The sequence below is a fragment of the Carassius gibelio genome, chromosome B22, assembly GCF_023724105.1.
Source record: "Carassius gibelio isolate Cgi1373 ecotype wild population from Czech Republic chromosome B22, carGib1.2-hapl.c, whole genome shotgun sequence".
In the NCBI taxonomy this organism is placed as follows: domain Eukaryota; kingdom Metazoa; phylum Chordata; class Actinopteri; order Cypriniformes; family Cyprinidae; genus Carassius; species Carassius gibelio.
In genome coordinates this window covers 19,813,922-19,834,390 of record NC_068417.1, presented here as the reverse complement: position 1 = coordinate 19,834,390, position 20,469 = coordinate 19,813,922, and the positions used below count along the sequence as shown (strand labels likewise).

General features: G+C 34.7%; 1 protein-coding gene across 1 annotated transcript in view; it reads right to left on the bottom strand.

The window, feature by feature from the left end:
* The window catches only part of LOC127986808 (uncharacterized), a 353,087-nt gene that overhangs the window by 84,403 nt on the left and 248,215 nt on the right, over positions 1 to 20,469 (bottom strand). Inside the window, exons 61-62 of the mRNA XM_052589043.1 lie at positions 1,005 to 1,149; positions 123 to 296 (exon numbers count right to left, since the gene is read on the bottom strand). Of these exons, the coding sequence (XP_052445003.1) occupies positions 123 to 296; positions 1,005 to 1,149 (319 nt within the window). The remainder of the gene's footprint in view (positions 1 to 122; positions 297 to 1,004; positions 1,150 to 20,469) is intronic.

Here is a 20,469-nt window from a genome sequence, read left to right as displayed (position 1 = left end):
TTATTTTTCAGCACATATTCTTCAAACAACAAATTCATCATATTTGCTCACAGATACAGAATGTCTGAAAGTCTAATAATGACGAAACAGAAGATATAACGTATAAACTCTTCTTCACTCACTTCATTTTCTCCAGTTTGCTGTGAGAGTCCACCAAAAGAGCAGAGAGCTTCTCTCCATCCAGATCTCCTAATTTATCTTCACTCAGATCCAGTTCTGTCAGTAATAATGGACTTGTGCCCAGAACTTTAGTGAGGTACTCACACGCTTCCTGTGCAGCAGGACTTTTCAAAAACCTGCAGGAAACGATTACAGATTAGATAATAGTCCAACTGTATGCCTTTAGGAGCTCCCGTTCTAAACGAATCTCTAAACAGAGCAGAATAATAACTTCAAACATCGGTCTGAATGAATTAAACTATTGCCATTTTCCTGTATAAACAAACACCAGTAACAGAAAGTACAGAAATGTATTTCCACTTATTACTTCTTTACACATAAACAGAAAACATAAAACAGCATATCTTTAATTACAGCAGATGATCAAAATAAATCCAATAATAATACTATGAAAATGATAATGTGATATAATTTGTCTAAACACATGACACCAGTTGACAAATACACTTAATCATCATCAGATATTCTCTTGTGAACACAAATATAGCAAAACTACTTATCTGTGAAAATATTAGTGTAAAATCTATTATCAGTGCTATAATAATAACTGAATTCTCCCAGTGATCAGTCAATAATATCTCATCACCTAAATATTGTGCACCTCTGCTCCAGTGTAGTATTAATGTAAAATGTGTGTAGAATGTGGTTGAAGTTACAGTTATGATCATTGTCTCCAGTTTAATTGAGAACATATGAATTACTCAAATAAAATAAATTAGCACAGTCCGTTTTTATACATTGTATTACAAAAACACTTACAAAAACTGTTACAAAAAAATAAAAAAAATCAGTGTTTTTTTTAAATATCTGAAAGCTTTTATCACCTGACGGTCTTTAATGAACACTGTTTATCCTGTAGTAAATCACTGAGCTCCTTCACTCCTGATTGTCCAGGATCATTTCCTGTCAGATCCAGCTCTATCAGGTGTGAAGGGTTTGATCTCAGAGCTGAAGCCAGAGCTTTATAACCTTCTTCTGTGATACTGCACTCTGAGAGTCTATAGAAAAATAAATACATAATAATAATTGTTATTATTTTCGGAGACATATATCATCACATCTCTAATGGGATTTATGAATGGCTTCTGAAAACCGAAATAGATAAATTATGAAAAAAATACTGTCATGAAGTGCAAAAGATGTATGCCAATAATGTTTTTTATTTTAATATTGGCAAAAAGTAATAGTAATCAAATTCCATCATTAATAAATGCTGTCCTCAGTTACTTTCAAAAATGAATATGAGCCTCAGTCAGACTCTAAATTAGATAAAAGTACAGCTAAAATTGTGGCCTTCATTTCTACAGTTAAGCTAATTAAATAAACATTAATAAATGTATATAAACATACAGAAAAGTACATAAATGAAGATACATACTTCAGTTTCATGAATTTGCATTGAGGATTTTTCAACAGAAGAAAGATCTTCTCTATTCCTGAGTTTCTGAGTTTATTTCCACTCAGATCCAGCTCGATCAGGTTTGAAGGATTTGAATCAAACGCTGAAATCAGAGCAGCACAACCTTCTTCTGTGATACTGCTATTCTTCAACCTGCAGAGAAAGACATGAAACTAATAAGAGTAACAGAAAGATACATTTAAATAATAGTTTAATTAATCTCAGTCCCTAAATATTTTACAGAACAACAATAACAGAGTTTCATTAGACTGTAAAAATATAACATCAGCATTTTGTGTAAAGCATTATAAACCATGTGAAATACTCACATCAGTGTGTTGAGTTTACAGTGTGTATCCTGCAGTAGAGCAGAGATCTGATTCACTCCTGTGTCTCCTAGTTTACATTCACTCAGATCCAGTTCTCTCAGGAGTAATGGGTTTTTAATGTGAAGAACTTCAGTCAGATATTTACAGGCTTCTTCTGCAGCTGGACCCAAAAACCTGATGTAAGATAAAGCAGTATTCAATTACATTTCAAATTAAAGCTGCAAGCAGCGATGAACGGGCCCTCGCACCCGGGCTCACCGGCAGCGAGTGGCTTTAGTTAATAGGTGAACGGTGAGAAATATGCGTTTAAACTCATAAATATAAGTAGAATATATCAATGTTTATTCCATATATGTGCCAATCTTCCTGTTGCCAGCAGGTGGCGCTATCATTATAATGGAATTTTGGCCTTCAGATGTGTTCAGGGCAGGACTTTTATCGAACATGTGAGGTTTGGGGAGGATTGGACATTTTATGCCTGAGTTACAACAACATCCTATTTCATGGCGAAACAATGAAATTTGTCAGGCCGCCATGGACACGCCCATTAACGAAACCTCAAGATCTTCGCAATTTAAGATCGCAAAAGGCTTTAGATTACACTGACCAAGTTTGGTGTTGATCTGAATAAATATCTAGGAGGAGTTCGTTAAAGTACAACCCCTGAAAATGGCCAAAACAACACTAATTTTGCAGAGAAAATTCCAAATAACTGACTTCCTGTTGGGATTCGGACTTCGTACCAAGAGCCTTTTTCGTAGATATTGGTGTGTTACATGTGTGTACCGATTTTTGTACATGTACGTGAAACATAGCTCAAGGCGCACTCCGTTTAAAGTGTATACGCACTCCGTTGAAAGTGTATAGGTGGCGCTATTGAGCCATTTTGCCACACTCGATGGAATATTGGCCTTCAGATCTGTCCAGGCCAGGACCCTTATCACACAAGTGAAGTTTGGGCAAGATCGGACATTTTATGCCTGAGTTATAACATCTTTTATTCCCATGGCGAGACATTGAACTTCATCACGGCGCCATGGACACACCTTTTAACAAAAACTCAAGATCTTCACAACTAAACATCACACAGGTCTTTAGATTAGACTGACCACAAAAAAGACATTGATGTCATAAAATTTCTAGGAGTAGTTTGTCGCAGTGTAAAATATGTAACTTCCTGTTGCCAATAGGTGGCGCTATGACTATAACTGAATATTGGCATGTAGATCTGTTCAGGTCAAGAGTCTTATCCAACATGTGAAGTTTGGGGCAGATTGGACATTGTATGTCTGAGTTACAGCAACTTCCTTTTTCATGGCGAAACATCGAAATTTGTCAGGCCGCCATGGACCCGCCCTTTAACGAAACCTCAAGTCCTTCGCAATTTATTATCGCAAAGGGCTTTAGATTACACTGACCAAGTTTGGTGTTGATCTGAATAAATCTCTAGGAGGAGTTCGTTAAAGTACAACCCCTGAAAATGGCAAAAACAACAGCAATTTTGAAGGGAAAATTCAAAATAACCGACTTCCTGTTGGGATCCGGATTTCGTACCAAGAGACTTTTTTGTAGGTATTGGAGTGTTACATGTGTGTACCAATTTTTGTACATGTACGTGAAACATAGCTCGAGGCGCACTCCATTGAAAGTGTATAGGTGGCGCTATAGAGCCATTCTGCCACACCCGGTGGAATATTGGCCTGAAGATCTGTTCAGGCCAGGACTCTTATCACACATGTGAAGTTTGGGGAAGATCGGACATCTTATGCCTGAGTTATAACATATTTTATTTGCATGGCGAGACATCGAACTTCGTCGCGGCGCCATGAACAAGCCTTTTAACGAAAACTCAAGATCTTCACAACTGAACATCGCACAGGCCTTTAGATTAGACTGACCACAAAAAAGACATTGATGTCATAAAATTTCTAGGAGTAGTTCGTCGCAGCGTAAAATATGTCACTTCCTGTTGCCAATAGGTGGCGCTATGACTATAACTGAATATGGGCATGTCAATCTGTTCAGGTTCGGAGTCTCATCAAACATGTGAAGTTTGGGGCAGATTGGTCATTGTATGTGTGAGTTATAGCAACTTCATTTTTCATGGCGAATCATCGAAATTCGCCAGGCCGCCACGGACACGCCCTTCAACGAAAAGTCAGGATCTTCGCAATTTAACATCGCAAAGGCCTTTAGATTAGGCATACCAAATTTGGTGTTGATTTGAAGAACTCTCTAGGAGGAGTTCGTTAAAATACAACACATGGAAATGACCAAAATTACACAAAATATGCTCATAATATTAAAAATAACCGACTTCCTGTTGGGTTTAGAATTTCGCTCCAAGAGTCTTTTTTGTAGGTATTGGTGTGTTACATATGTGTGCCAATTTTCGTGCATGTACGTGAAACATAGCTGGAAGGCTGTTGATTTTCTTGGTATAGGTGGCGCTGTCGAGCCATTTTGCCACACCCTCTTCTGAATCCTATATCAGACGAAAATTTTCACCAGGTTTGACGAGTGTGCAAAGTTTCATGACTTTTTGAGCATGTTAAAGCCCTCAAAAATGCGATTCATTCGGGAGAAGAAGAAGAAGAAGAAGAATAATAATAAATATAGCTGCAAGCAGCGATGGCGGGCTCAAGCCGTCAGTGCAACGCCACCCCGGTGGCATCGGGAAAACTGTGCCCAGCGGGCATAAGCATTTACAGTAACCCTCTGGCAATCAAATTTTAAGGGATATGGCAGTTAAAGGGTTAATCCGACCCGTCTAGACTTTGAAATCACATACACAGAACAATATATATAACTTTAGTAACACTTTATTTTAATATATATATAAATGTATAAGGTGTACATTGTAGCTGACACCTAAATTAACACATTAAAATTGTTTTATGACTGCAAGTCTTTCTCCTCAAATGCTATTGAGCTTCAAATTTGCTTTTGAGTCCATGTGAAAAAGTAGCATAATTTACATATGACTTACAGTTTGTTTTAATAAATATCAAACATTCAATTTAATGGTGCATTATAGCTGTCACCTAGATGAACAATTACAGTTGTTTTTATGACTGTAAGTCATTCTCTTCAAATGCTACTGACGTTAGAAAATTGTATAACAATATCACATGTAACTTAAGAGACGGTCCCTAAATTTGAGACTCTCGAATGTCCAATGTCAAGCCAAATTTATGCCTGTTTTTGTTTTGTTTTTTACTTTATTTTTCTTTTCTCTGTGCCGGATTGCTGATGACTTTTACCCGGGCATAGATGTCCATCCATCAATTACGAACATTCATCCGCAAATGTCCGAGCGGTCGCGAGCGCGGATGGGAGAATGGCGCATGTTTTATTTTACTGGGATGGTGCCTCCTCTGGGAGTTGGTGCCCTAAGAAGACTGCGTATTCTGCATATAGGGAGCGGCGGTACTATCTGGAAGATATATTCCTCAAACCGTCGTACAAGAGGAGGTGATGCTAGTACTTCAAGCATCTCTCAAAACCTATCTGTTCATAAAGCCTATATATAAAGTCTTAATATAGTATTCCACAATATGTTGTGCTATTCTAATATTATTGTGGTTTTTTATTGACATTGTTATTTGCTGTTATTTTTTGTTTTAATATTGTTACTGTTGTTACTTGTTGTACGGTGACCTTGAGTGGTTTGAAAGGCACCTTAAATAAAATGCATTATTATTATTATTATTATTATTATTATTATTATTATTATTATTATTATTATTATTAGCTGTACACTTGATAAAAAAAATTAAATATAAACTTATGCAATTGTATATATATGTATATATAGTGTACAGTTTTCTTTTATTGCATCTTGAAATAAATGTTTCTGAGTTCTGTGTTTGTTTATTTTTTATTTTTATTTTTTTTTATTTTTTTAGGAAGATTACAGCCTTTAATCTCCTCAAAATAAATGTGCATATAAACCATGAACAATTTAATTATAGCTGTATTTATAAAATGCTTACTAATGACTATTAATTTTGGGAGATGGCTATATAAAGCAGCAACAGTTGATGTTGAGGCCTAAGATATTTCTTAAGCTGTAATGATGAAAAAACAACAACAACACAAAATTGCTTTTTTTTTCTGCTGGTGATTAAAGAGATGATTAAGTCTCCCTCCCTCTCTCTCTCTCTCTCTCTCTCTCTCTCTCTCTCTCTGACACCAAGCCCATCCCCTCTCCCACACATTCACACAAACTCAGCACACACACTTAACACACAAACACACACACACACACACACATTACCCACAGTGACAGAGGGACAGAGTGACATCAGATGTATGGTAGTTTTTTAATTTTCTATCATCCATATAGTGTTGTATAGTCATGAAACTATGCATATTTCCTCAGCATGACTTCTATGTGTACATTTTGTTGAAGTGTTTAGAAGCTGCACTTTAAAAAAATAAAAGACATTTACTGGTTACTTTTTTACTGTTATTTCAAAAAATCACCACGACAAAACCATTCAAGCTATCCAAAATTAATTTGCATCTGTTCTGTAAGATAAATTCTTTAAACAGTGGTAAAAGAGGATGTGGTGCTGATCCTTCAAGAGTCACTCAAAACGTGTCTGTCCATAAAGCCTATAAAGAATTATTCTTAATATACAGTTCACAATATTTCAGCTTGTTATTCTAATAAAGTGAGGGTCATTTTATCAGTAAATACATACAATTCATATTATTTTTCTTTGAAAGATTTCTATAAATGATTTAAATCATACTTGTTTCTACAATAATTATTTAAAAGTAATCCTATACCTCCATCTGGTGGCCATTATTGGTACTAAGAATTGCAAGCTTCATTTATAAGTTATGATAGTTTTAATTTTATGCTGGCTCTTGAAAATGATAAAGCTATTAAACTTACTGTGCCTCCTTCAAATGCTAACTTCTACGTATATAAAAAAATATGAAGAGTTTGGAATGAAAAAAATTAAAGATATAGTAAAATAACTATTGTATTTTTTTTATGTTACTTTAATAAATCGCTATGACCACACCATTTAAGCTATCCTAAACCCATTCGCAATTTAACATCTCAGTATATTGGCTTCATGTTAAAAAAAGTTTGGTGTGAACTACTTGTGTCTTCTTGGAGGAGTATGAAATCATTTACAGGCTGATTTTATCATAAATCCACAATAGAATTTCTGAGTTCTGTATCAATCAGTGTTGTTGTTTGTTTATTTTTATTTTTTTATTTTTCATAGGAAGATAACTGACCCTTTACTCTCCTTTTTAACAAATGTGCTTATAAACCAAAAACAAGCTATTTATAGCTGTATTTATAAACTGCTTACTACTGACTATTAATATTGGGACAAGGCTTTATAAAGCATGAACTGACTATTTACTTTTTGAGTTTGAAATTATTATTTGCAGCACAAATAAGGTTTTTTAGGATTTTTAAAAATCCCTAAAACTGTCAGAAAAGGATAAGGCCTATTTCTATGTGAGTGGCTACATTTATTTGTTTTTATAACTATAATGCATAAACTATGAAATTATACAAAATGTATAAAAAAAGTACAACAGTTATTGTTTTCCAATGTTTTTTATTAATTTTTTTTTTTTTTTTTTTTTTTTGGATTTACATTTAAAAAAATTAGCCTACTGCAATCATTCTAAACAGCTTGAATAAAACCTGTCAATATTTATTATAGACCACTGTAACTGTGTATAATCTAACAAACAAGTTTATTATGAAAATAAAAGTGTGTACACCAGAAAAATTGGACGATAAAGAAATTGCTAACAATAGTATAATAGATCATGTTTTATGTTTTTAGGCGTTTAGATGCAGAAATGGACAAATAAAATGTAAAATAAAATGTAATTGATTTAATTAAATATAGATTAATTCTTGTTAGAGCAAAATAATAAATACATACGTACACACATTAAAAAAGCAGCCAAGATGAATGAGTTTCATTTTTTTTTATAGATTCAAATTGAAGACAGAAGCAGCTGGTATATGCGGTCACTTAATATTCAAATCCAGTAGATCCACTTCAGATTTATTTCTCAACAGTTTATGTTCAATTGGCTGTTTTCGTTCATATTCGCCAAGCTATTTTGAAATAATCTTGTCCGTTATGTGTTCGTTCGTACGACGAAAGGCAGAATCCTGCAGCTCGAGAGATACATGTTATTCTGCCAGTGGCGGTGTCAAATAGTCTTTCACACTTATACGAGTCACAAACACCTGCATTTAGCTCTTGCAGTGTTACAATGGGTTTATTGTGTGCATTTGTGGTAATATTTTATTTAAAAAAGCTCTTAAACAAGAATAAATTCGTTTGTTTTGAGCTCGACACTGTAAGCGCTGATCGGAGCGGTGATTTCAGATAGGCAGCCACAAATATTTAATTTTCACACAAACAGTTCAAAAACATCTGAATTTAGCTCTTGGTGTGTTCTAATTGGTTGATTGTGTGATATCGCTGTAATAATTTATTTTTAAAAGCTTTAAAACAGGAATAAATTCGTTTTTTCTGAGCTCTTTACTCCAGACGCTCGTGATCAGAGCGGTGATTCATCTCTCCTATTTCTCACGTATCTCTGGCCAGAAATTATTTATCCATGAGCCCTGAACCGGTAATAATCAGATATGTTGGTTTAGCTTGTCAGTGTGAATTAAATCTAAGTATGTATTTGTATTTTTAACCGATTTAAAAGTGAAAGTAAAAGTCCGGTAATTGCACCTGTAGGGGCGCTATTTCTCTCAGACAATGGAAGTCTGAAGCACATATACTCAAACAGAGGGACAGAGTGAGATGAGATGTCTGACAGTTTTTTAATTTTCTGTTATCCATACAGTGTTGTAAAGTCGTGAAACTATCCATATTTACTCAGAATGACTTTTTTCTGTATGAAAAAAGGTTTTGAAGTGTTTGGAATTTAAAAATGCAGGACAATTAATAATTCCATTTTTATTGTCATTTAAAAAAATCACCATGACAAAACCGTTCAAGCTATCCAAAATCCATTGGCAATTTAAGTTGTTTAAAATGTTTTGGCATCATGTAGACAAAGTTTGGTGTGTATAGTGTTACTCTCCTCTGAGCAGTATGCATTAATTCACAGCTAAATGTAAAAAAAAAATCCACATTCAAATCAAAATAGCTGACTTCCTGTTGATCGTAGCTGATGACTGTGAATTAGAAAGTTGTCCGTGTTGATAAGAACAATTTTTGTACCGAGTTTGGTGTCTGTAGCTAAAACTAACCCCCCCACTTTTGACAAAAGGTGGCGCTATAGAGTGCCTCTTCCACGCCCTTTTAAAAGCTTTTTCCATTGTCTAGCTATCAAGAATACTGATATGTGTTTTGAGTTTCATGTAAATCTGAGGTTGTTATCTGCCTCAAAATCACCATAACAGAATATTCAAGTTTGACACGTTGCCATGGCAACAATATATAAGATATCAATATCCCCACAACAGATTTACATCGGCCATGTTTTGTCATTATTCTGATGAAGTTTGAAGCAAATCGAGTAAAAATAAGATGCTGAATTCAAAGCATTTTGAAAATGACTCACTTCCTGCTGCCAGTTGGTGGCGCTATAACGTTGACTCTTAATAATCACATATATACGATCGGTATCATACATCGAACAAACCGATGAAGTTTGATCAAACTCAGGCAATGTATGTGGATGTTATTAGGCATTTCCTGTTTCTCACTTTTTGCCCTAATTTCAACGCCTCGCCACGGGCAAACCGTTCGAGATATAAAAAATCCCCTCGCAATTTTTCATCCCCAATGTCTTGAGATCATGTTCACCGAGTTTGGTGGCAATCATGTAAAAAACCTATGACAAGTATATCAAATTCCAGAACATGCTTTTTTTAAACAGCCATGAATAGCTGACTTCCTGTTGGGCGGAGCCTTTGACATAGAGCGCGAAAGTTGTTCAGCTCAATGAGATCTACAAGTGTACTGAGTTTCATATAAATATATGCAAGTGTGTGTGAGCTATGGTTCAAGATTTCTGACTGTGTTCCAGGGGGCGCTGTAGAGCCCCTGTGCCACGCCCGGGTCCCAGTCTCTGTGGCGTCCTGATGGCCGCAGATTCCAATGTGTGTGCCAATTTTCAAGAGTTTTTGAGCATGTTAAGGCCCCCAAAAACCCCCGGAAGGTTTAATAAAAAATAAAAAAAATAATAATAATAATAATAAGAAAAAGAAATATAGCTGCAAGCAGCGATGGCGGGCTCAAGCCACCAATGCCATCGCCACCCCGGTGGCATCAGGCAAACTGTGCCCAGCGGGCACATGCATTCACAATATCCCTCTGGCAGTGAGGTTTTAAATGATATGGCAGTTAAAGGGTTAATCCGAATCATCTAGACTTTAAAATCACATTCACAGAACAATATATATATATATATATATATATATATATATATATATATATATATATATATATATATATATATATATAACTTTAGTAACACTTTACAATAAGATTTCATTTATAAACATTATGTTAACATGAACAATATTTATATAGCATTCATTCATGTCAGTTAATATTCCAAATTAAACATTAAAACATTGTTTTATTGTGATTTTTTTCCAAGCACATTTTACCAATTCCAAACCATATCAATCTTAATAACTACCATTATTTTTTATTTAATCATTTATGAGTGCTATACAATAGTCCAGGAAAGCTGGAAGAGAAAAACAGGTCAAGAAGAACTGACAAAAAGAATTGCAAAATAATTAGGAATTAATGTGAAGATTAATTTTTAGTCAATTCTGCAAGACAGACTTTCAGGAAAGGAGGTGGAATAAAAATGAGCTCCTAAATCTTAATCCCGGATTCTGGAAGATATATTCCTCAAACCATCGGACAAGAGGAGGTGGTGCTGGTCCTTCACGAGTCACTCTAATCTGTTAATTAAGCCTATATATAAAGTCTTAATATATAGTATTTCACAATACTTCATAGTATTCTAATTAAATAATTTTTTGGAATCTTAGATCTCTCAGAACCTGGCACATTGTAATTCTGAGACTCCAGGAAAGTGGCAGTTCTGTAAAATGTTGGCGCTGGAGACTAAATGCTCCCTGATAGTTTCACACCTAATTCACTTAACACACACACAAACACACACACACACACACACACACATTAACCACAGTGACAGAGGGACAGAGTGACATCAGATGTATGATAGTTTTTTAATTTTCTATCATCCATATAATGTTGTATAGTCATGGAACTATGCATATTTCCTCAGAATGACTTGTCTGCTATGTGTACATTTTTTTAAGTGTTTAGAAGCTGCACTTTAAAAAAATAAAAGACATCTACTGGTTACTTTTTTACTGTTATTTCAAAAAATCACCACGCAAAATCATTCAAGCTATCCAAAATTCATTCACACCTGTTCTGTAAGATAAATTCTTTAAACAGTGGTAAAAGAGGATGTGGTGCTGAACCTTCAAGAGTCACTCAAAACGTATCTGTCCATAAAGCTTATAAAGAATTATTCTTAATATACAGTTCACAATACTTCAGCTTGTTATTCTAATTAAGTGAGGGTCATTTTATCAGTAAAATACATAAAATACATATTATTTTTCTTTGAAAGATTTCTATAAATGATTTAAATCATACTTGTTTTACAATAATTATTTAAAAGTAATCCTATAGCTCCATCTGGTGGTCATTATTGGAACTAAGAATTGCAAGCTTGATTTATAAGTTATGATAGTTTTAATTTTATGCTGGCTCTTGAAAATGATAAAGCTATGAAACTTACTGTGCTTCCTTCAAATGATGACTTCTACGTATATAAAAAATTATGAAGAGTTGGAATGAAAAATTTTAAAGATATAGTAAAATAACGATTGTATTTTTTTATGTTACTTTAATAAATCGCTATGGCCACACCATTTAAGCTATCCTAAACCCATTCGCAATTTAACATCTTCAGTATATTAGCTTCTTGTTAAAAAAGTTTGCTGTGAACTTGTGTCTTCTTGGAGGAGTATGAATTCATTTACAGGCTGATTTTATCATAAATCCACAATAAAATTTCTGAGTTCTGTATCAATCTGTGTTGTTGTTTGTTTTTTTTTTTGTTTTTTTTTTTATTTTTCATAGGAAGATAACTGACCCTTTACTCTCCTTTTTAATAAATGTGCTTATAACCCAAGAACAAGCTTTTTATAGCTGTATTTATAAACTGCTTACTATTGACTATTAATATTGGGACAAGGCTTTATAAAGCATGAACTGAATATTTACTGTTTGAGTTTGAAATTATTATTTGCAGCACAAATAAGGTTTTTTAGGATTTTTAAAAATCCCTAAAACTGTCAGAAAAGGATAAGGCCTATAAGATTTTATGTGAGTGGCTAAATTTATTTGTTTTTATAACTATAATGCATAAACTATGAAATTATACAAAATGTATAAAAATGTACAACAGTTATTCTTTTCCAATGTTTTTTATTTATTTATTTATTTAAATTTTTTTTATTTTATTTACATTTCAAAACATTTGCCTACTGCAATCATTCTAAACAGCTTGAATAAAACCTGTCAATATTTATTATAGACCACTGTAACTGTGTATAATCTAACAAACAAGTTTATTATGAAAATAAAAGTGTACACCAGATAAATTGGACGATAAAGAAATTGCTAACAATAGTATAATAGAGCATGTTTTAGGTTTTTAGGCGTTTAGATGCAGAAATGGACAAATCAAATGTAAAATAAAATGTAATTGATTTAATTAAATATAGATTAATTCTTGTTAGAGCAAAATAATAAATAAATAAATAAATAAATACGTACACACATTAAAAAAAGCAGCCAAGATGAATGAGTTTCATTTTTTATATGGATCAAAATTGAAGACAGAAGCAGCTGGTATATGCGGTCACTTAATATTAAAATCCAGTAGATCCATTTCAGATTTATTTCTCAACAGTTTATGTTCACGTGGCTGTTTTCGTTTATAGTCGCCAAGCTATTATGTATTTTGAAATAATCTTGTCCGTGATGTGTTCGTTCGTACGACGAAAGGCAGAATCCTGCAGCTCGAGAGATATATGTTATTCTGCCAGTCGCGCTTTCAAATAGTCTTGCACACTTAAACGGGTCACAAACACCTGCATTTAGCTCTTGTAGTGTTACAATGGGTTTATTGTGTGCATTTGTGGTAATATTTTATTTAAAAAAGCTCTTAAACAAGAATAAATTCGTTAGTTTTGAACTTGTGACACTGTGCGCGCTGATCGGAGGCGGTGGTTTCAGATAGGCAGCCGCAAATAATTCATTTTCACACAAACAGTTCAAAAACATCTGAATTTAGCTATTGGTGTGTTCTAATTGGTTGATTGTGTGATATCGCTGTAATAATTTATTTTTAAAAGCTTTAAAACAGGAATAAATTCGTTTTTTCTGAGCTCTTTACTCCAGACGCTCTTGATCACAGCGGTGATTCATCTCTCCTATTTCTCACGTATCTCTGGCCAGAAATAATTTATCCATGAGCCCTGAACCGGTAATAATCAGATATGTTGGTTTAGCTTGTCAGTGTGAATTAAATCTAAGTATTTATTTGTATTTTTAACCGATTTAAAAGTGAAAGTAAAAGTCCGGGAATTGAACCTGTAGGGGCGCTATTTCTCTCAGACAATGGAAGTCTGAAGCACATATACTCAAACAGAGGGACAGAGTGAGATGAGATGTCTGACAGTTTTTTAATTTTCTGTTATCCATACAGTGTTGTAAAGTCGTGAAACTATCCATATTTACTCAGAATGACTTTTTTTCTGTACGAAAAAAGGTTTTGAAGTGTTTGGAATTTAAAAATGCAGGAAAATTAATAATTCCATTTTTACTGTCATTTAAAAAAATCACCACGACAAAACCGTTTAAGCTATCCAAAATCCATTGGCAATTTAAGTTGTTTAAAATGTTTTGGCATCATGTAGACAAAGTTTGGTGTGTATAGTGTTACTCTCCTCTGAGCAGTATGCATTAATTCACAGCTAAATGTAAAAAAAAAATCCACATTCAAATCAAAATAGCTGACTTCCTGTTGATCGTAGCTGATGACTGTGAATTAGAAAGTTGTCCGTCTTGATAAGAAAAATTTTTGTACCGAGTTTGGTGTCTGTAGCTAAAACTAACCCCGCCACTTTTGACAAAAGGTGGCGCTATAGAGTGCCTCTTCCACGCCCTCTTATGAACTTTTGCCAGTGTCTAGTTATCATAAATACTGATATGTGTTCTGAGTTTGATGAAATTCTAAGCATGTTATATGCCTCAAAATCACCTGAGAAGTATTCCAGTTTAACATGTTGCCACGGCAACAATATTTTTAGATATCAATATCCCCCCAGCAGATTTATATCGGCTGTGTTTTAACATTATTCTGATGAAGTTTGAAGCAAATCGAGTAAAAATAAGATGCTGAATTCAAATCATTTTGAAAATGACACACTTCCTGCTGCCAGTTGGTGGCGCTATAACTTTGACTCCTAATAGTCACATATATGCGATCGACATCATACAACGAATAATCTGATGCAGTTTGATTAAAATCAGGAAATGTATGTGGATGGTATTAGACACTTCCTGTTTCTCATTTCTCGCCATAATTTCAACACCTCGCCACGAGCAAACCGTTCGAGATATCAAAAATCCCCTGGCAATTTTTCATCCCCAATGTCTTGAGATCATGTTGACCGAATTTGGTGGCAATCGGCAAAAAAACCTATGACAAGTATTTCAAATTCCAGAGCATGCGCTTTTTACATAACTCTAAATAGCTGACTTCCTGTTGGGCGGAGCCGAATGACATGCAGTACGAAAGTTGTTCAGCACGATGAGATCTATATGTGTACTGAGTTTCATATTAATACGAGCAAGTATGTGTGAGCTATACATCAACATTTATGACTGTGTTCCAGGGGGCGCCATAGAGCCCCTGTGCCACGCCCGGGTCCCAGCCTCTGCAGGCTCCTAAAGGCCACAGATTCCAAAGTGTGCGCAAATTTTCAAGAGTTTTTGAGTATGTTAAGGACCCCAAAAGCCCCCACAACTTTGACGAAAAATATGAATACTAAACCCTAAATATCCAACTTCCTGTTGGGCGGAGCCTATGACATGCAGTACAAAAGTTGTTTGGTTTGATGAGATCTACATGTGTACCGAGTTTCGTGTGTCTACGTGCAAGTATGTATGATATATGGCCCTCAGTATTCCAGGGGGCGCTGTAGAGCCCCTGTGCCACGCCCGTGTATCAGTCTCTGCCCGGCCCTAATGGCCGCAGGTTCCAATGTGTGTGCCAATTTTCAAGACTTTTTAAGCATGTTAAGGGCCCCAAAAGCCCCCGAAACCTTGAAGAAAAATAATAATAATAACAAAATATAGCTGCAAGCAGCGATGGCGGGCTCAAGCCACCAGTGCCATCGCCAACCCCGGTGGCATCAGGTAAACTGTGCCCAGCGGGCACATGCATTCACAATATCCCTCTGGCAGTGAGGTTTTAAAGGATATGGCAGTTAAAGGGTTAATCCGAATCATCTAGACTTTAAAATCACATTCACAGAACAATATATATATATATAACTTTAGTAACACTTTACAATAAGATTCCATTCATAAACATTATGTTAACATGAACAATGTTTATATAGCATTCATTCATGTCAGTTAATATTCCAAACTTAAACATTAAAACATTGTTTTATTGTGATTTTTTTCCAAGCACATTTTACCAATTCCAAACCATATCAATCTTAATAACTACCATTATTTTTTATTTAATCATTTATGAGTGCTATACAATAGTCCAGGAAAGCTGGAAGAGAAAAACAGGTCAAGAAGAACTAACAAAAAGAATTGCAAAATAATTAGGAAATAATGTGAAGATTAATTTTTAGTCAATTCTGCAAGACAGACTTTCAGGAAAGGAGGTGGAATAAAAATGAGCTCCTAAATCTTAATCCTCAAACCATCGAACAAGAGGAGGTGGTGCTGGTCCTTCACGAGTCTCTTTAATCTGTTCATAAAGCCTATATATAAAGCCTTAATATATAGTATTTCACAATACTTCATGGTATTCTAATTAAATCATTTTTTGGAATCTTAAGTCTCTCAGAGCCGGACACCGAGTAATTCTGGAGACTCCAGGAAAGTGGCAGTTCTGTAAAATGTTGGCGCTGGAGACTAAATGCTCCCTGATAGTTTCACACCTAATTCACTTAACACACACACACACATTACCTACAGTGACAGAGGGAAAGAGTGACATCAGATGGATGATAGTTTTTTAATTTTCTATCATCCATATAGTGTTGTATAGTCATGAAACTATTGTCATGAGACCAGTCATTCTGAGGAAATATGCCTCAGAATGACTGGTCTTCTATGTGTACATTTTTTTTGAAGTGTTTAGAAGCTGCACTTTAAAAAAATAAAAAGACATTTACTGGTTCCTTTTTTACTATTATTTCAAAAAATCACCACGACAAAACCATTCAAGCTATCCAAAATTCATTCACACCTGTTCTGTAAGATTAATTCTTTAAACAGTGGTAAAAGAGGATGTGGTGCTGAACCTTCAAGAGTCACTTAAAACGTATCTGTCCATAAAGCCTATTAAGAATTATTCTTAATATACAGTTCACAATACTTCAGCTTGTTATTCTAATTAAGTGAGGGTCATTTTATCAGTAAAATTCCTAAAATACATATTATTTTATTTGAAAGATTTCTATAAATTATTTAAATCATACTCGTTTCTCCAATAATTATTTAAAAGTAATCCTATAGCTCCCTCAGGTGGCCATTATTGGTACTAAGAATTGCAAGCTTGATTTATAAGTTATGATAGTTTTAATTTTATGCTGGCTCTTGAAAATGATAAAGCTATGAAACTTACTGTGCTTCCTTCAAATGAGGACTTCTACTTATATAAAAAATTATGAAGAGTTAGAATGAAAAATTTTAAAGATATAGTAAAATAACTATTGTATTTTTTATGTTACTTTAATAAATCTCTATGGCAACACCATTTAAGCTATCCTAAACCCATTCACAATTTAACATCTCAGTATATTGGCATCATGTTGAAAAAGGAGTATGGAGTAGTATGAGGAGGAGTATGAATTCATTTACAGGCTGATTTTATCATAAATCCACAATAAAATTTCTGAGTTCTGTATCAATCTGTGTTGTTGTTGTTTGTTTATTTTTATCTTTTATTTTTCATAGGAAGATAACTGACCCTTTACTCTCCTTTTTAATAAATGTGCTTATAAACCAAGCACAAGCTATTTATAGCTGTATTTATAAACTGCTTACTACTGACTATTAATATTGGGACAAGGCTTTATAAAGCATGAACTGACTATTTAATAATGAGTGCAGTTATTATAAAGTGTTATCAATGAATTTGCTAATGTTAACAAATTAGACATTATTTTACAGTGTTATCAAATCCTTAAATGACTCATAAGCATTTGTGAAAGTTCTGCTTGCATTACAGCTTAGTATTGATCTGTGAGCTGAACAGATTTACTGTTACATCCATGAGATTATGTAAATTAAAATAAATATAATGTCACAGGATGTCATAGGTCAGTATCAAATGAGTTTGAAATTATTATTTGCAGCGCAAATAAGGTTTTTTTAGGATTTTTAAAAATCCCTAAAACTGTCAGAAAAAGGTTAAGGCCTAAGCTATTTCTATGTGAGTGGCTAAATTTATTTTTGTTTTTATAATTGTAATACACAAACTATGAAATTATACAAAATGTATAAAAAGATAAATAAATAAATACGCACACATTAAAAAAGCAGCCAAGTCGAATGAGTTTCCTTTTTTATATAGATTAAAATTGAAGACAGAAGCAAGTGGTAAATGTGGTCACTTTAATATTCAAATCCAGTAGATCCAGTTTATGTTCACGTGGCTGTTTTCGTTTATATTCGCCAAGCTATTATGTGTTTTGAAATAATCTTGTCCGTTATGTGTTCGTTCGTACGTCGAAAGCCAGAATCCTGCAGCTCGAGAGATATGTTATTCTGCCAGTCGCGCTTTCAAATAGTCTTGCACACTTAAACAGGTCACAAACACCTGCATTTAGCTCTTGTTGTGTTACAATGGGTTTATTGTGTGCATTTGTGGTAATATTTTATTTAAAAAAGCTCTTAAACAAGAATAAATTCGTTTGTTTTGAGCTCGACACTGTACGCGCTGATCGGAGGCGGTGATTTCAGATAGGCAGGTGCAAATATTTCATTTTCACACAAACAGTTCAAAAACATCTTAATTTAGCTCTTGGTGTGTTCTAATTGGTTGATTGTGTGATATCGCTGTAATAATTTATTTTTAAAAGCTTTAAAACACGAATAAATTCGTTTTCTCTGAGCTCTTTACTCCAGACGCTTGTGATCACAGCGGTGATTCATCTCTCCTATTTCTCACATATCTCTGGCCAGAAATAATTTATCCATGAGCCCTGAACCGGTAATAATCAGATATGTTGGTTTAGCTTGTCAGTGTGAATTAAATCTAAGTATTTGTTTGTATTTTTAACCGATTTAAAAGTGAAAGTAAAAGTCCGGGAATTGAACCTGTAGGGGCGCAATTTCTCTCAGACAATGGAAGTCTGAAGCACATATACTCAAACAGAGGGACAGAGTGAGATGAGATGTCTGACAGTTTTTTTAATTTTCTGTTATCCATACAGTGTTGTAAAGTCGTGAAACTATGCATATTTCCTCAGAATGACTTTTTCATCTGTATGAAAAAATTCTTTGACGTGTTTGGAAGCTGCAATTTAAAAATACAATAATGATTCCCTTTGTAAGGTCATTTAAAAAAATCACCACGGCAAAACCATTCAAGCTATCCAAAATCCATTCACAATTTAAGTTCCTATCAGAAATACTGATGTGTGTTCAGAGTTTTGTGAAATTCTAAGTATGTTATTTGCCTCAAAATCACCTGAGAAGTATTCCAGTTTGACATGTTGCCACGCCAACAATTTTTTAGATATCAATATCCCCCTTGCAGATTTATATCGGCTGTGTTTTACCATTATTCTGATGAAGTTTGAAGCAAATCGAGTAATAATAAGATGCTGAATTCAAATCATTTTGAAAATGACACACTTCCTTCTGCCAGTTGGTGGCGCTATAACTTTGACTCCTAATAGTCACATATATGCAATCGACATCATACAACGAATAATCTGATGAAGTTTGATTAAAATCAGGAAATGTATGTGGACGGTATTAGACACTTCCTGTTTCTCATTTCTCGCCATAATTTCAACGCCTCGCCACGAGCAAACCGTTCGAGATATCAAAAATCCCCTGGCAATTTTTCATCCCCAGTGTCTTGAGATCATGTTGACCGAGTTTGGCGACAATCGAGAAAAAAACCTATGACAAGTATTTCAAATTCCAGAGCATGCGCTTTTTACATAACTCTAAATAGCTGACTTCCTGTTGGGTGGAGCCTATGACATGCAATACGAAAGTTGTTCGGCACGATGAGATCTATATGTGTACTGAGTTTCATATGAATATGTGCAAGTATGTGTGAGCTATACATCAACATTTCTGACTGTGTTCCAGGGGGCGCCGTAGAGCCCCTGTGCCACGCCCGGGTCCCAGCCTCTGCAGGCTCCTAAAGGCCACAGATTCCAAAGTGTGCGCAAATTTTCAAGAGTTTTTGAGTATGTTAAGGACCCCAAAAGCCCCCACAACTTTGACGAAAAATTTGAATACTAAACCCTAAATAGCCAACTTCCTGTTGGGCGGAGCCTATGATATGCAATACAAAAGTTGTTTGGATTGATGAGATTTATATGTGTACCGAGTTTCATACGTCTACGAGCAAGAATGTATGATATATGGCCCTCCATATTCCAGGGGGCGCTGTAGAGCCCCTGTGCCACGCCCGTGTATCAGTCTCTGCCCGGCCCTAATGGCCGCAGGTTCCAATCTGTGTGCCAATTTTCAAGACTTTTTAAGCACGTTAAGGGCCCCAAAAGCCCCCGAGACGTTGGAAAAAAATAATAATAATAATAATAATAATAATAATAATAATAAAAAATAATCCTAAGGAAAACAATAGGCCTCTCGCCCTTTGGGCTTGAGCCCTAATAATCCTAAGGAAAACAATAGGGCTCTCGCCCTCCAGGCTTGAGCCCTAATAATCCTTAGGGGAACAATAGGGCTCTTCGCCCCTTCGGGCTTGAGCCCTAATAAAAAACAAAGCAGATACAAGAGGGTCCTCGCACCTCGGTGCTCGGGCCCTAATTAAACTTCTGAAAATCTAATGAAAAAATTGATTCTTCATGATAAATGCATTTTATATTATTGAAATTATATTTATATAAATTATTTGCATGCATGTAATTTATTTTGTATTATTTAATCATCTCTCACCTCAGTGTCTTCAGTTGACAGTTTGGATCCAGTAGTAAATCACTGAGCTCCTTCACTCCTGATTGTCCAGGATCATTTC